Source organism: Pseudophryne corroboree, chromosome 9 (assembly GCF_028390025.1).
Source record: "Pseudophryne corroboree isolate aPseCor3 chromosome 9, aPseCor3.hap2, whole genome shotgun sequence".
In the NCBI taxonomy this organism is placed as follows: domain Eukaryota; kingdom Metazoa; phylum Chordata; class Amphibia; order Anura; family Myobatrachidae; genus Pseudophryne; species Pseudophryne corroboree.
In genome coordinates, this window is record NC_086452.1 from 350,901 (window position 1) to 367,143 (window position 16,243).

The following is a 16,243-nucleotide window of genomic DNA, read 5'->3' on the forward strand; positions in this document are numbered from 1 at the left end:
TTGCCTGTAGCAATTGAACTCCCTCCAAGTCTCTAACACCCTGGATCTACCTGAAATTACATTTGTCAAAAGATTTAATTCAGACTTATAATTCCCCAAAAGTGTATCAGGTTTTTCAGGTTTTAATTTTTTTTCTCTTTCCCAATTTCAGTGAAAGAAATGATCAACTTATTTTACACACTTAAATATTACTGTCCCCAAGTTATTAGATAGTTCATGACAGCACTTTATTGGAAAAATACACTACCAAGTTAGGGGTGGGTATCCAATTAGAGGTGAAGAAATATCGGGCATGAAAAACAGTTTTTTCTCTATCGTCCTAGTGGATGCTGGGGTTCCTGAAAGGACCATGGGGAATAGCGGCTCCGCAGGAGACAGGGCACAAAAAGTAAAGCTTTAGGATCAGGTGGTGTGCACTGGCTCCTCCCCCTATGACCCTCCTCCAAGCCTCAGTTAGATTTTTGTGCCCGGCCGAGAAGGGTGCAATCTAGGTGGCTCTCCTAAAGAGCTGCTTAGAAAAGTTTAGCTTAGGTTTTTTATTTTACAGTGAGTCCTGCTGGCAACAGGATCACTGCAACGAGGGACTTAGGGGAGAAGAAGTGAACTCACCTGCGTGCAGGATGGATTGGCTTCTTTGGCTACTGGACATTAGCTCCAGAGGGACGATCACAGGTACAGCCTGGATGGTCACCGGAGCCTCGCCGCCGGCCCCCTTGCAGATGCTGAAACAAGAAGAAGGTCCAGAATCGGCGGCATGAAGACTCCTCAGTCTTCTTAAGGTAGCGCACAGCACTGCAGCTGTGCGCCATTTCCTCTCAGCACACTTCACACGGCAGTCACTGAGGGTGCAGGGCGCTGGGCGCCCTGGGAGGCAATGAAAACCTATTTTTGGCTAAAAATACCTCACATATAGCCTCCGGGGGCTATATGGAGATATTTAACCCCTGCCAGAATCCGTTAAGAGCGGGAGACGAGGCCACCGAAAAAGGGGCGGGGCCTATCTCCTCAGCACACAGCGCCATTTTCCCTCACAGAAAGGCTGGAGGGAAGGCTCCCAGGCTCTCCCCTGCACTGCACTACAGAAACAGGGTTAAAACAGAGAGGGGGGGCACTAATTTGGCGTTAGAAATATATAAAAAAGATGCTATAAGGGAAAACACTTATATAAGGTTGTCCCTATATAATTATAGCGTTTTTTGGTGTGTGCTGGCAAACTCTCCCTCTGTCTCTCCAAAGGGCTAGTGGGTCCTGTCCTCTATCAGAGCATTCCCTGTGTGTGTGCTGTGTGTCGGTACGTGTGTGTCGACATGTATGAGGACGATGTTGGTGAGGAGGCGGAGCAATTGCCTGTAATGGTGATGTCACTCTCTAGGGAGTCGACACCGGAATGGATGGCTTATTTAGGGAATTACGTGATAATGTCAACACGCGCCAAGGTCGGTTGACGACATGAGACGGCCGACAAACAATTAGTACCGGTCCAGACGTCTCAAAAACACCGTCAGGGGTTTTAAAACGCCCGTTTACTTTAGTCGGTCGACACAGACACAGACAGGGACACTGAATCCAGTGTCGACGGTGAATAAACAAACGTATTCCTTATTAGGGCCACACGTTAAGGGCAATGAAGGAGGTGTTACATATTTCTGATACTACAAGTACCACAAAAGAGGGTATTATGTGGGATGTGAAAAAACTACCGTAGTTTTTCCTGAATCAGATAAATTAAATGAAGTGTGTGATGATGCGTGGGTTCCCCCCGATAGAAAATATGGGCGGTATACCCTTTCCCGCCAGAAGTTAGGGCGCGTTGGGAAACACCCCTTAGGGTGGATAAGGCGCTCACACGCTTATCAGAACAAGTGGCGGTACCGTCTATAGATAGGGCCGTCCTCAAGGAGCCAGCTGACAGGAGGCTGGAAAAATATCATAAAAAGTATATACACACATACTGGTGTTATACTGCGACCAGCGATCGCCTCAGCCTGGATGTGCAGAGCTGGGGTGGCTTGGTCGGATTCCCTGACTAAAAATATTGATACCCTTGACAGGGACAGTATTTTATTGACTATAGAGCATTTAAAGGATGCATTTCTATATATGCGAGATGCACAGAGGGATATTTGCACTCTGGCATCAAGAGTAAGTGCGATGTCCATATCTGCCAGAAGATGTTTATGGACACGACAGTGGTCAGGTGATGCAGATTCCAAACGGCACAAAGGTGTATTGCCGTATAAAGGAGGAGTTATTTGGGGTCGGTCCATCGGACCTGGTGGCCACGGCAACTGCTGGAAAATCCACCGTTTTTACCCTAAGTCACATCTCTGCAGAAAAAGACACCGTCTTTTCAGCTTCAGTCCTTTCGTCCCTATAAGAGTCATATCTGCCCAGGGATAGAGGAAAGGGAAGAAGACTGCAGCAGGCAGCCCATTCCCAGGAACAGAAGCGTTCCACCGCTTCTGACAAGCTCTCAGCATGACGCTGAGACCGTACAGGACCCCTGGATCCTACAAGTAGTATCCCAGGGGTACAGATTGGAATGTCGAGACGTTTCCCCTGCGCAGGCTCCTGAAGTCTGCTTTACCAAGGTCTCCCTCCGACAAGGAGGCAGTATGGGAAACAATTCACGAGCTGTATTCCCAGCAGGTGATAATTAAATTACCCCTCCTACAACAAGAAAAGGGGTATTATTCCACACTATATTGTGGTACTGAAGCCAGAAGGCTAGGTGAGACCTATTCTAAATCTAAAAAAATTTGAACACTTACAAAGGTTCAAATCAAGATGGAGTCACTCAGAGCAGTGATAACGAACCGGGAAGAAGGGGACTATCTGGTGTCCCGAGACATCAGGGATGCTTACCTCCATGTCCCAAATTTGCCCTTATCACTAAGGGTACCTCAGGTTCGTGGTACAGAACTGTCACTATCAGTTTCAGACGCTGCCGTTTGGATTGTCCACGGCAACCCGGGTCTTTACCAAGGTAATGGCCGAAATGATGGTTCTTCTTCGAAGAAAAGGCGTCTTAATTATCCCTTACTTGGACGATCTCCTGATAAGGGCAAAGTCCAGGGAACAGTTGGAGGTCGGAGTAGCACTATCTCGGATACTGTTACAACAGCAGGGGTGGATTCTAAATATTCCAAAATCGCAGCTGATCCCGACAACAAGTCTCCTGTGCTTAGGGATGATTCTGGACACAGTCCAGAAAAAGGTGTTTCTCCCGGAAGAGAAAGCCAGGGAGTTATCCGAGCTAGTCAGGAACCTCCTAAAATCAGTGCATCATTGCACAAGGGCCATGGTAAAAAAATGGTGACTTCCTTCGAAGCAATTCCAGTCGGCAGATTTCATGCAAGAACTTTTCAGTGGGATCTGCTGGACAAATGGTCCGGATCGCATCTTCAGATGCATCAGCGGATAACCCTATATCCAAGGACAAGGGTGTCTCTCCTGTGGTGGTTACAGAGTGCTCATCTTCTAGAGGGCCGCAGATTCGGCATTCAGTTTTGGATGTTGGTGACCACGGAGGCCAGCCCGAGAGGCTGGGGAGCAGTCACACAAGAAAAAAAAAATTTCCAGGGAGTGTGATCAAGTCTGGAGACTTTTCTCCACATAAATATAGCTAAGGGTAAATTTATAATGCTCTAAGCTTAGCAAGACCTCTGCTTCAAGGTCAGCCGGTATTGATCCAGTGGGATAAAACATCACGGCAGTCGCCCACGTAAATAGACAGGGCGGCACAAGAAGCAGGAGGGCAGTGGCAAAAACTGCAAGGACTTTTCGCTGGGCGGAAAATCATGTGATAGCACTGTCAGCAGTGTTTCATTCCGGGAATGGAAACTGGGAAGCAGACTTCCTCAGTAGGCACGACCTCCACCCGGCAGAGTGGGAACTTCATGGGGAAGTTTTCCACATGATTGTAAACCGTTGGGAATTACCAAAGGTGGACATGATGGCGTCCCGTCTGAACAAAAAACGGGACAGGTATTGCGCCAGGTTAAGAGACCCTCAGGCAATAGCTGTGGACGTTCTGGTAACACCGTGGGTGTACCAGTCGGTGTATGTGTTCCATCCTCTGCTTTTCATACCTAAGGTACTGAGAATTATAAGACGTAGAGGAGTAAGAACTATACTCATGGCTCCGGATTGGCCAAGAAGGACTTGGTACCCGGAACTTCAAGAGATGCTCACAGAGGACTTATGGCCTCTGCCGCTAAGAAGGGACTTGTTTCAGCAAGTACCATGTCTGTTCCAAGACTTACCGCAGCTGCGTTTGACGGCATGGCGGTGGAACGCCGGATCCTAAGGGAAAAGGCATTCAGGAAGAGGTCATTCCTACCCTGGTCAAAGCCAGAAAGGAGGTGACCGCACAACATTATCACCACATGTGGCGAAAATATGTTGCGTGGTGTGAGGCCAGGAAGGCCCCACGAAGAAATTTTAACTCGGTCGATTCCTGCATTTCCTGCAAACAGGAGTGTCTATGGGCCTCAAATTGGGGTCCATTAAGGTCCAAATTTCGGCCCTGTCGATTTTTCTTCCAGAAAGAATTGGCTTCAGTTCCTGAAGTCCAGAAGTTTGTCAAGGGAGTATTGCATATACAACCCCCTTTTGTGCCTCCAGTGGCACTGTGGGATCTCAACGTAGTTCTGGGATTCCTCAAAACACATTGGTTTAAAACCAGTCAAATCTGTGGATTTGAAGCATCTCACATGAAAAGTGAACATGCTCTTGGACCTGGCCTGGACCAGGCGAGTGTCAAATTGGTGGTTTTTTTCTCAAAAAAGCCCATATCTGTTTGTCCATTCGGACAGGGCAGAGCTGCGGACTCGTCCCCAGTTCTCTCCCTAAGGTGGTGTCAGTGTTTCACCTGAACCAGCTTATTGTGGTGTCTTGCGCCTACTAGGGACTTGGAGGACTCCAAGTTGCTAGATGTGGTCAGGGCCCTGAAAATATAGGTTCCAGGACGGCTGGAGTCAGGAAAACTGACTTGCTGTTATCCTGTATGCACCCAACAAACTGGGTGCTCTTGCTTTTAAGCAGACTTTTGCTAGTTGGATGTGTAATACAATTCAGCTTGCACATTCTGTGGCAGGCCTGCCACAGCCAAAATATGTAAATGCCCATTCCACAAGGAAGGTGGGCTCATCTTGGGCGGCTGCCCGAGGGGTCTCGGCTTTACAACTTTGCCGAGCGGCTATTTAGTCAGGGGAAAACACGTTTGTAAAATCCTACAAATTTGATACCCTGGCTAAGGAGGACCTGGAGTTCTCTCATTCGGTGCTGCAGAGTCATCCGCACTCTCCCGCCCGTTTGGGAGCTTTGGTATAATCCCCATGGTCCTTTCAGGAACCCCAGCATCCACTAGGACGATAGAGAAAATAAGAATTTACTTACCGATAATTCTATTTCTCGGAGTCCGTAGTGGATGCTGGGCGCCCATCCCAAGTGCGGATTATCTGCATTACTTGTACATAGTTACAAAAATCGGGTTATTATTTGTTGTGAGCCATCTTTTCAGAGGCTCCGCTGTTATCATACTGTTAACTGGGTTCAGATCACAGGTTGTACAGTGTGATTGGTGTGGCTGGTATGAGTCTTACCCGGGATTCATAAATCCTTCCTTATTGTGTACGCTCGTCCGGGCACAGTATCCTAACTGAGGCTTGGAGGAGGGTCATAGGGGGAGGAGCCAGTGCACACCACCTGATCCTAAAGCTTTACTTTTTGTGCCCTGTCTCCTGCGGAGCCGCTATTCCCCATGGTCCTTTCAGGAACCCCAGCATCCACTACGGACTCCGAGAAATAGAATTATCGGTAAGTAAATTCTTATTTTTTCACTATTTTTCCTGATATTTCACCGTATTTTTTATAGGCTTTTCAATTTGATTGCCCGTAAAAAACAAAAAAACAAAAAAAAAACCCTCTCTCCCGAAAACACACAGATTCAGTGAAACCTGTGTGTTTTCAGCAGAAACAGAAATGGGCTGTTTCCGGGGATTTGGTTTTGCCTGCCTGAGGCATGTGAAACCAAATCACGAGCTAATAGGATAGCCCCCGGCGGGACAGTTAGCCGCGATTATTAACCGCGCTAATTTGATACCCTGCAAGACTGCATCAAAAGCTCAGTAATTGTTAAAATATTGGCCCTCATTCCGAGTTGATCGGTCGCAAGGCGAATTTAGCAGAGTTACACACGCTAAGCCGCCGCCTACTGGGAGTGAATCTTAGCTTCTTAAAATTGCGACCGATGTATTCGCAATATTGCGATTACTAACTACTTAGCAGTTTCAGAGTAGCTCCAGACTTACTCTGCCTGTGCGATCATTTCAGTGCTTGTCGTTCCTGGTTGACGTCACAAACACACCCAGCGTTCGCCCAGGCACTCCCACCGTTTCCCCGGCCACTCCTGCGTTTTTTCCGGAAACGGTAGCGTTTTCAGCCACACGCCCCTGAAACGCCGTGTTTCCGCCCAGTAACACCCATTTCCTGTCAATCACATTACGATCGCCGGAGCGAAGAAAAAGCCGTGAGTAAAAATACTTTCTTCATAGTAAAGTTACTTGGCGCAGTCGCAGTGCGAACATTGCGCATGCGTACTAAGCGTATTTTCACTGCGATGCGATGAAAAAGAACGAGCGAACAACTCGGAATGAGGGCCATTAATGTTCACTTTACAGGGCTATTCCACAACAACTCAACACTGGTTTCAGACTGACTGTTTCAGATTGTGATGAAATTTGGTATAATAAATGCTGCCATGGGTGTAAAGAAAACCTCCAAATCTTAGGCTGGTATGTTAAACGGTTTTGACGTTATTTGTCTTTTAAAGCAGCAATTTTTTTCATGAAAAATGTGCTATTAATATTAAGGTTCTTTTAAATTGCACTTGCAGCTCACCTAATTGAGCTACAGAATTCGGCAATGTTTCATTTTAAACCTCTCTTTATGGGCTTTCATATGATGTATAACACAGCAGTAGGTTTCCAGAAAAATATTAAATGAAAAAATGTTCAAAAACAATTTTTTTATTTTCTCAAAAAAGCCAATATTTAACATTTTTGAGAAGTTTTTTGTATTGGGATCACATGCTATAAAAGCTTTCATTTTTTTAGGGATTCATGAAAATTGTATTTAAAAATCATCAAACAATATTTATTTCAGGTTCACTACATTAGAGGAATGCACATTCCTCTTGAGGTATGCTTGGGGCCGAAATTTTACAGACAGCGCCTGTTCCCACTTCTGTGCAGGTGCATTAACTTAAGTGGAAAGATACTCCATGTGAAAAGACACTTCACCTGTGTTAAATAAGCCCGCGTTTTACATTTATCTGGATCACTACAAGTGGTCCAGGGATAGGTTAGGTTTGGTTGGACTTAACTTAGTGACAAATTGACTTTCTACACTATTTAAAGCACACCCAAACCTATCCTGTCCCTGAACCACTTATAGTGGTCCAGATAAATGTAAAAGGTTGGTCTATTTAACACAATTGAAGTGTCTTTTCACTTGTCTAGAATGTCATCACCAAACACACCAGAAGAGGAACGTGCATAGTGAACTGGAAAAAATATTGTTTGTTGATTTTTAAATACCGTTTTCATGAATAACTCAAAAATGAAAGCTCTTTTAGTATGTGATCCCATCGTGATCCCAAGAATAAGACTTTGGGGAATTATTAACAACAGTGTGAACTATGTTTGAGATTTTTTCTAAAACATTTTTAAATATTGGCTTTTTGAGAAAATAAAAATTTGGTTTTTAAAATTTGTTTAATTTTACATTTTTCTGGAAACCTACTGCTGTGTTATACATCATATGAAAGCCCATAAAACAAGTTTTCAAATGAAACCTTGCCCAACTCTGTAGCTCAATTAGGTGCGCTGCAAGTGCAATTTAAAGAAACGTTAATAGCACGTTTTTCATGTAAAAATACTGCTATAAAGGCATATAACTTCAAAACCGTTGTAACACATCAGCCTAAGATCTGGGAGTTTTCTTTACACCCATGGCAGCATTTATTATACCAACTGTCATCACAATCTGAAAGGGTCAGTCTGAAACCTGTATTGAGTTGGGTTCGGGATACTGACGCCAGGATCCTGGTCGCCAGAGTACCGGCAGGGGGGCGAGCGCGCCACAAGTTCTGTTCCCGCTCTATGGCTGTTGTGGACACCCATGAGTGGGGAATAGCCCTCGGGAGCCTGGCAGCCCGGATCCCGGCGTCGGTATGCTGACTGCTGGGATCCCGAACACTGGGATTGTGACTACATTCCGTTGAGTTGGTGTGGAATAACCCTACTATATATTTTTTTTTAAACGTGAATTTTTGTATGGACAACCTTAAAATGTTAAGGAACAAACACAATTTAAATCATGGTTTGTTTTTTTTTATTTTTAAATACTTTTAAATCCATGACTAAAATGTTCACTTTTTAATGCCCTGTGGAATAGAGAATTGAAGCCTGTAATGTTCTGCCCAAAATTATGTAATCCTTTTTTATTTTTGCAAAAATGTTAAATCTGGCTTGAGGAAAACGTCCCGCACAACAGTCTAGCCAGTTTCAGGAACTTATGGATTGGATGAAAAAGTATTTTGTATTGAAGGAGGAATTTTTTTACTTTACAGAGGTCTAAGAGGCCTAGGTCTGAAGCATGTCTTAATTATGAACTTGATTGGGTTTCGTCTGAATATGGTATTGGTGAACACTGATGATATGTCCAGTGGAGAATCGAGAGGTTCGTGAGGATGTGAGATCTTTTAGTATAGAATTGGTAGAAAGTATGCTGAAAAAATAATTCTGAATCTGAATTGTAGAGGTTCAGAATATAAGGTGAGCAGGAGCTCCTATTTGAAGATAGTCAAAAAATGTAGAAGTATTTCTGTTCACTAATTTATGAAAGAAAGTGCTAAAAGAATGGCAGAATTTAGACAAAAGACATGGTAATATGAATCGTATAGGACGTATATGTATCTAGTGAAGTATGACAATTTGCTTAATTGGTGCACAATACCTAAGGTAGATGCTGCAATTGCATAGCCTCAGTTTCCCAGGCATTAAGACTGTGGAGTTCATCAATGTATACTGATATGGAAGAGAGAATTTCAAAGCAATATTTTTTTTTCCCCAAAATATTTTTATTCCAATTTCTCACAGTACAAAGAAGAAAATGCATAAACAGCAATTTGGTACATTGAGTGGTGAAACAATAAGATATTATAGTGTAGACATATTGCCACCCTGCCAAAGGGCCGCAAGAAATCGAATAATCAAACTCATAGCTGGACAAGGAGAAACCAGAACCCATTTTCAAAATTTTCCTCAAATAAAACATTTAAACATTCTAATGGAAAAAAAATCATGTGTGTAACAAGTAATAGCGGAGAATAACCTTCATGAGCATAATGCAGAATGACTAGAAGAAAACATATGTAAAACAGACTTCTCCCGCTGACGCCAATATATTATATCTAATTCTCCAGATATAGACACAATAACTAAAACAAAAAAAAATAAAAGAATCGAAAATACTGAAAACATGTAAAGTAGTTAATGCCCGCTAGAGGTCACGGGCCGTCGATCCATCCATAGAGATATTCACAAATCTAAGAGATCAGTTTCCCAATCAGCCCGGCAATACAGGAGAATAAAGAGAGAAAGAAAAGAAAGCGCTAAAGGAGGAGATAGACAGGTGACCTACGGGGTTAGGATGATCTATAGAGTGAAGTAAATACCATGAAGTAGATTGGAAGCAGTTGTGAAGTGCTTGTCTAGTGGTTATGGGAAGTGTCCGAATATAGTTATCCCAACACTGGAATAGAGTTGGAGTGAGCTTTTCTTTGTGGATGGAAGCCTCCAGCCAATCCATGGTAAACAAAAAGAATAGTCTGGATGTTACCATTGAGAGAGTGGGAGTAGAATCATGAATCCACTGTCGTAAAATAGCTTTTCTGCTAGCCGCTGACAGTATCACAAGAAGCTTTTTGTTGGTCCTTGGGATGTCTGTCTGGTCTGCTAAATATCCAAACAGAGCCCTAGACATAGTACATCGGAAAGACACGCCGAGCGTCGTAGTTCCATATTGGTGTACCTCATGCCAAAACTTTTTAACTAAACCACAATCCCAAAAGCAATGCCAAAGATCCGCCCCATCAGTTAAACATTTGGTGCATCTCGCTTCTTCCGAGATGCCCATTAAACATCGGCGATTAGGTGAGATATAGGCTCTATGGAGCATTTTATAGGCCATTTCTTGGTACGAGCTAGCTGGAATGAGTTTCAGAGTCAGCTGAAAATGATTTAAGAGGGAGTCAGGAGTGACCGATGGAATGCGGAAGGACCATTGGGACAGTTCTGGAAGATCCGTAGTAGTGTCAAGTTCTATGCGTATGCGTGCATAAATAGTTGAGATAGAATAGAAGCCAGAGCGGAGAAGTATGAGAAGGGGATCTAGAAAATCATAGGCTGTCAAGTTAGGCAAAACCGTTTTGAGATAGTGGACTGCCTGGAAGTAGGAAAACTCCTGTCGAGGGTGTAAGCCATATTTATCCCTTGCTTCTGCAAAGGACAATGGGAGGTGGGAAGTATTAAGCAAGTCGCGTAGATTACGGATACCAGAAGAATACCAGGCAGTGAAGGGTCTCAAGGCCCTCCCCTCCTGAAACTCCAGGTTGCCGACTAGGAGTAGCGAAAGAGAGTAGAAATATTGAAGCTTGAGAGGCTTCCTTGCCATTCTCCAAGCCTGTATAATGGGAAATAGTAAAAAATTATTAGTGATACTTAAGGGCAGTTTGGAAGGTCTGGCATGCAGTATGTAACTGAGAGATAGAGGAGCGCAGAATTGTGAGTCTAGAGTGGAGTCTGTATAGTAATTGTTATCTCCGAGCCAGTCCAAAGCAATGCGGAGAAGACAGGCAAGGTTATATTGTTTGATGTTGGGCAGGTTAACTCCACCTCTAAGTACTGTTTGGGACAATTTTTTCATACTAATCCGGGGTCGTTTTCCCGACCACATGAAATTGGTAATTGAAGTATTCAGTGAGGAGAGGTCTGAGCTAGATAATAATAAAGCAGTCATCTGTAAGATATAAAGAAGTTTCGGGAAGCTAGCCATCTTGAACAGGTTGCAGCGTCCTAGCAAGTTCAGAGGAAGGGTTTGCCAAAGATCTAGCTCAGTTTTAATCTTGCGCAAAACTGGGGTAATATTGTATCGATACAAATGACAGGGATTTGAGGGGAGCGCAACACCAAGAAAAGTTATATAAGTAGTCGCCCATTTAAAGGGAAAGGTGTCCCCCCACCCTGTTCTCGCCCGTCCAAACATGGCCAATGCCTCCGACTTCCCATAGTTAACAGAAAATCCAGCGAAAGTAGAGAAGCGGTCAATTGTGGTGATCAATTGGGGGACCGAAAGGTGGGGGTCGGCCAAGAAGAGGAGAAGGTCATCAGCGAATGCTACCACCCTCAATTCCCGAGCACCTACGGCAATACCTTTGTATACCCTATGTAACAGAATAGACCTGATAAGGAGTTCCAAAGCCAAATTAAAGAGAAGGGGAGATAACGGGCATCCCTGTCTGGTGCCCCTTTCCAACGTGAAGGGGGCGGATGCTACACTGTTAACTAAAACTTGTGCCACAGGGTTAGTGTAGATGGGCTGCACCAAGTTACGAAACAATGGGCCGAAGCGTTGGTGGATAAGCACTCTAGCCAGATGAGGCCAGGCGATCTTATCAAACGCCTTTTCTGCATCTAGATTTATAATAATATTACTTTTTGCCTGACAAAGATGGGTATGAGATATTGCAGCCAGGGCTGCTCTTATACCCCGTGTGGATTGTCTACCCTTGACAAAACCCATCTGCGCTGGTGAAATTAGGCGGGGTAGGCAGGTCTGTAATCTGTTAGCCATAATTTTAGTTAGGATTTTAAAATCCTGGTTGAGGAGCGAGATAGGGCGGTAAGAGCTTACCAGGGTGGGATCCTTGCCAGGCTTTGCCAGCACAATGAGTCTTGCCTCATTAAAACGGAGTGGGGTCTCTCCTGTCTTAAGGATATGGTTATATAGCTTAGTTAGCACAGGAAGTACGTCAGCAGTTAGCATCTTATAGAATTCGGCACTAAAGCCATCAGGACCAGGGCTTTTTCCATTAGGGAGGGACTTAATGGTGGCCTGAACCTCATCATCGGTGACAGGAGCATCTAATAAGTCTCTTTCCTCCGATGTGAGCTCCGGCAGTTGTGCTTCATTCAAAAAGGACTGGCCATCTAGCGCACTATCAGCATCCGCAGTATAAAGAGATTTATAGCAGCGCATAAAAGCAGAACAGATATCAGTGGGATTGGAAAGGATAGTTCCAGAACTGTGCAACACAGCGACCCATGTTTTATTCCGCAGTCCTCTGACTAAATTAGCCAGAAGCTTTCCTGACTTATTTCCCCACCTATGGAATTTATTCCTGCCATAGTCATAGCTCATTTGGGCTTGTTCGGTACGGAAGGTGTCATAGATTTGTTTTGCCATGAGGTACGTTTCCCTGTGGATAGGACTATCGCATTGTACATAGGTACGATAAGCAAGCGTAAGCGCCGTACTCAGCTCTTGCAATTTAGCGTTAAATTTCTTGCGTTTAGAGTTCACATAAGAAATAATATGTCCTCTAAGGACAGCCTTAGAGGCCCCCCAAAAAAGTGGGGTATTAGATTCTTGTTCCAAATTGTCAGCGACATAGTCAAGCCAGGTATGTTTAAGATGCAGCAAGAAGTCCTCGGAGTGCATGAGATATACCGGGAACTTCCAGCATTTGGAGATACATTGAGGTAAGGCCAAGTGTAGGGACAGAGTTACAGGGGCATAGTCTGAAATTATAATGTCTTTGACCGAGGTGTGAGATACTTTAAAGAGCAGATGTTTAGATAAGAATAGATTATCAATGCGAGAGTGGGTGGAATGCGGATGTGAGTAAAAAGAATAGTCTCGATGGAGGGGATGATGTATACGCCAAGGATCTAGTAAAGCAAGTTGAGAACAAAAGGAGAGCAGAAGAGTGGAAGACGGACCGGGTCTGTTGGTACTCACCCCTGATCTGTCTATGGACGGATCGACGACAGTGTTGAAGTCACCTCCTAAAATCAAGTTCTGACCTCCCCAAGAGAGAACTCTCTGAAGAATATCTGCAAAAAAAAGGTTATTGGATCCGGTAGGTGCATAAAGGTTCAAAAAGGTATAAATTGTGTTATCAATAGAGACATCCAGCAAGATAAATCTACCTTCGGGATCAATAAATTTTTTAAGAATGGAGTATTGGAGACTTCTATGAAAGAGGATAGCGACACCCCTAGTTTTGTTAGTATAAGGAGCAGAGATACACTCTCCAATCCAAGGGGCTTTCAGGGAGACATAGGAGTCGTGTAGCCAGTGTGTCTCCTGCAAAAATACAATGTGAGGGGTCATACGGGAGAGGTGTGCGAGCACCTTTTTACGTTTAATGGGGCTATTAAGACCCTCCACGTTCCATGATATTATATTAAAATCAAACAGTGGGGCGGTTACCGGGCCAGAGGGTTGGGAAGTGGTATTGTCAGACATACTACCCTATCCCCACAGGAGGAGAGTAGAGTAGCAAAATATCATAATTGAATCGGTGTCCCTCCCACTCCCAGCGAGCAAGGAGCGGCCAACCTATGGAGGATCGAGACCGAGCATACCAGCAGGCAAAATAGAAATAAAAATAAACATTTAAGAACAACAACTCAACAAACAGAAAACAAGTAGAGGCATAGCCTCTGGCATACATATATGGTATGCCAACAGTGTATCCTTAACGCTACGTGAACCGTAGGTGATAACATTTGAAGAAGAGAGCAAACATGAAGAAGAACCTAAAAGTCAAGTATCAGGGGCAGCAAAGTGGGCCTTCGCCGCCAGTGGATCATCAAAGAAGAGCGGTTTTCCATTTTGAAAGACTCGAAGGCGTGCCGGGTATAGTAGTGAGAACTTGACTTTATCTTCAAACAGCTGTTTGCATAGAGGGGCGAACTCTCTGCGCCTATTAGCGACATAAGTGGAGAAGTCCTGGAATATAAGCAATCTTTCCCCCTTGTAAAGTAGAGACTCCGACTTGCGATAGTGATCCAATAGCTTGGTTTTATCCGCGTAATTGAGAATTCTCATAATAACAGGACGGGGGCGTCCAGCAGAGTCCCTGCGCTCAGGACCCAAATGATGAGCCCTTTCGATGGCTAAAGGTGGTCCGTGGAGGTCCATGTCCAGTTTGTCTGGCAGCCATGTAGAAAGAAGGTCCAACAGCGCATGGCCCCTCACCGACTCCGGAATGCCCACCACCCGCAGGTTATTATGACGGCTCCGATTCTCCAGGTCATCGAGCTCGTCAGTAAGACCCTTGATTTCTTTAGTTTGGGCCTCTATAGTGGTCTGTGCAGACAGTAGGTCATCTTCCAGCGTTGAGACCCTCTGCTCGACATCATCTAGACGGCCATTATGTTGGGTCAGGGTGGAATCAATGGCCTCCTTGATGCCCGCCAATTTTTCGTCTTGGAGAGGCCCCAGTACCGCTGCAATATCTGTGGGTTTCATTTTAGGCTGTTTAGTAGCCGCAGTGTTGGTACGTTTCTGTTGGGAGCGAGAACGAGTTGTGGAGCAGTCAGAGTCGTATGAATTTCTGTGAAAAGTATCTTCACGAACGCCCGATGTAGGGCCAGAGGAGGACATAGGTGTGGACATCAGGAATTTTTCCATGTGGGGTTACAAAAGATAGAAATACACCATAAGCAGTAGTAGTCGGCGCAGAGAGTAGATGACTGAGGGTCACAGCAGTGAAAAGGACAATCTAAAGAGTTACATCTTCATGAGGTAGGGAGGCATGGTAAAAGTCCCATGTAGTGAAGACAGGAAGGAACAATATGTTGAAGGTGTCCACGTTACATTGCAGCGTGACAAAGTGGGACCGCAGGAAATGATGACAATAAGCCTATCGTTGACATATGTTGTAAAAGGCAGAGGCAAAGGCAGCACCCATAGACGTAGAAGGCCTCCGGCCGTCAGAAGTAGTAGCAGGACTCCTAAGCAGTAAGGGGGAGAAAGTACCTTGATCCTATCCCAGGATGTTACGTGTCTTCCCCTTGTAACGGCTGTAATGCAGTGCAGCAGGTTGCCTCAGAAGAGCTGACATATATCCCGCAGGGCTAGGAGCACAGGACAATTGAGGCTGAAGCTTTATTCTGCAGTATGTGGAGAGGCTGGTGACGGGGAGCGTAACGCCTTTAGCATCGGCATGGGAGGCGATCCTGTCAAGGGGTCCCCCCAGCAGGGGAATGTGATAGAAGGGGCACACAGGGGTTCAGGGCCCACACAACCTGTAGTCAGGGTCCTCCGCGGCAGCCAGCATTCAAGGACAGCCCGAGCCTGGGGATCCAAGATGGCCGCCGCAGCGTCCAGGAGGCAGCCCCTCTCGTCACTCACCTGCAGCTCCGGCTTTCCTCCCGAGCAGTAGTCCCGGCCGCTGGGGATCTCAGGTGGTCAGAGAGATGAGCAGGCGGTGGGGGAGTAGTAGGAGTCAATCCCCAATGTCCGAGCGCGTCACCGCCGGACTTCCGCGCCCCGGAGCTCCAGACCCGGGTAGACGCTATACGCGAGTCCCCGGTTTTAAGGCACGCCAAGGCCGCAACCTGCAGGGACCGAACCAGCGGTCCCCCAGCTCCGCAACCGTCAGCGGCCGGTCCCGAAGGGTGTTAGGGAGGCACAATGAGCGGGCTGTAGAATGGCAGGAGCCCAGCAAGGGGAGAATTATGAGGGTGAAGCAGGAGCTCTATGAAAAAGCGGCCTCTCCCCAGTGCCGTCAGGCCACGCCCCAGCAATATTTGTTAAGAAATCTAGGAATAATTCAGAATGATGTGTAATATGTTTGTAAAGCTTCTCTGGATTTTTTTAACCTTTTCAGCAAGATATATGGCTATGGAATAGGAACATGAAGAGCGTTATGGTTACGTTCCTGGTTAGCTGATGCAAATTCCAAAAGTAGATTGGCAACATTACAATATGAATGTTCATTTTTGTTGTAAGTAATCCTGATTATATGATACAGGGAAGGACAGGAGGTAAGTTGATTTGATTACCTCAGTATAAAAGAAATAGGTATCAGTTACCATCCTCAAGGCAACAAAATAGAGAGCCTTGAAGTTACAAACCAGGTCACCAGTAGAATAGAAGGACATTC

The 16,243-nt window shown here is 45.2% G+C and overlaps 1 protein-coding gene across 3 annotated transcripts in view; it reads left to right on the forward strand.

The window, feature by feature from the left end:
• ZFYVE9 (zinc finger FYVE-type containing 9) overlaps positions 1 to 16,243 on the forward strand; it is a 418,761-nt gene that overhangs the window by 51,857 nt on the left and 350,661 nt on the right. Inside the window, exon 2 of one of the 3 annotated variants that reach the window (XM_063938876.1) lies at positions 8,636 to 8,745. The exons of the other annotated variants lie outside the window; for them this stretch is intronic. Coding sequence (XP_063794946.1) covers positions 8,673 to 8,745 — 73 coding nt within the window. The 5' untranslated portion in view covers positions 8,636 to 8,672. The remainder of the gene's footprint in view (positions 1 to 8,635; positions 8,746 to 16,243) is intronic. 3 annotated transcript variants of the gene reach the window in all.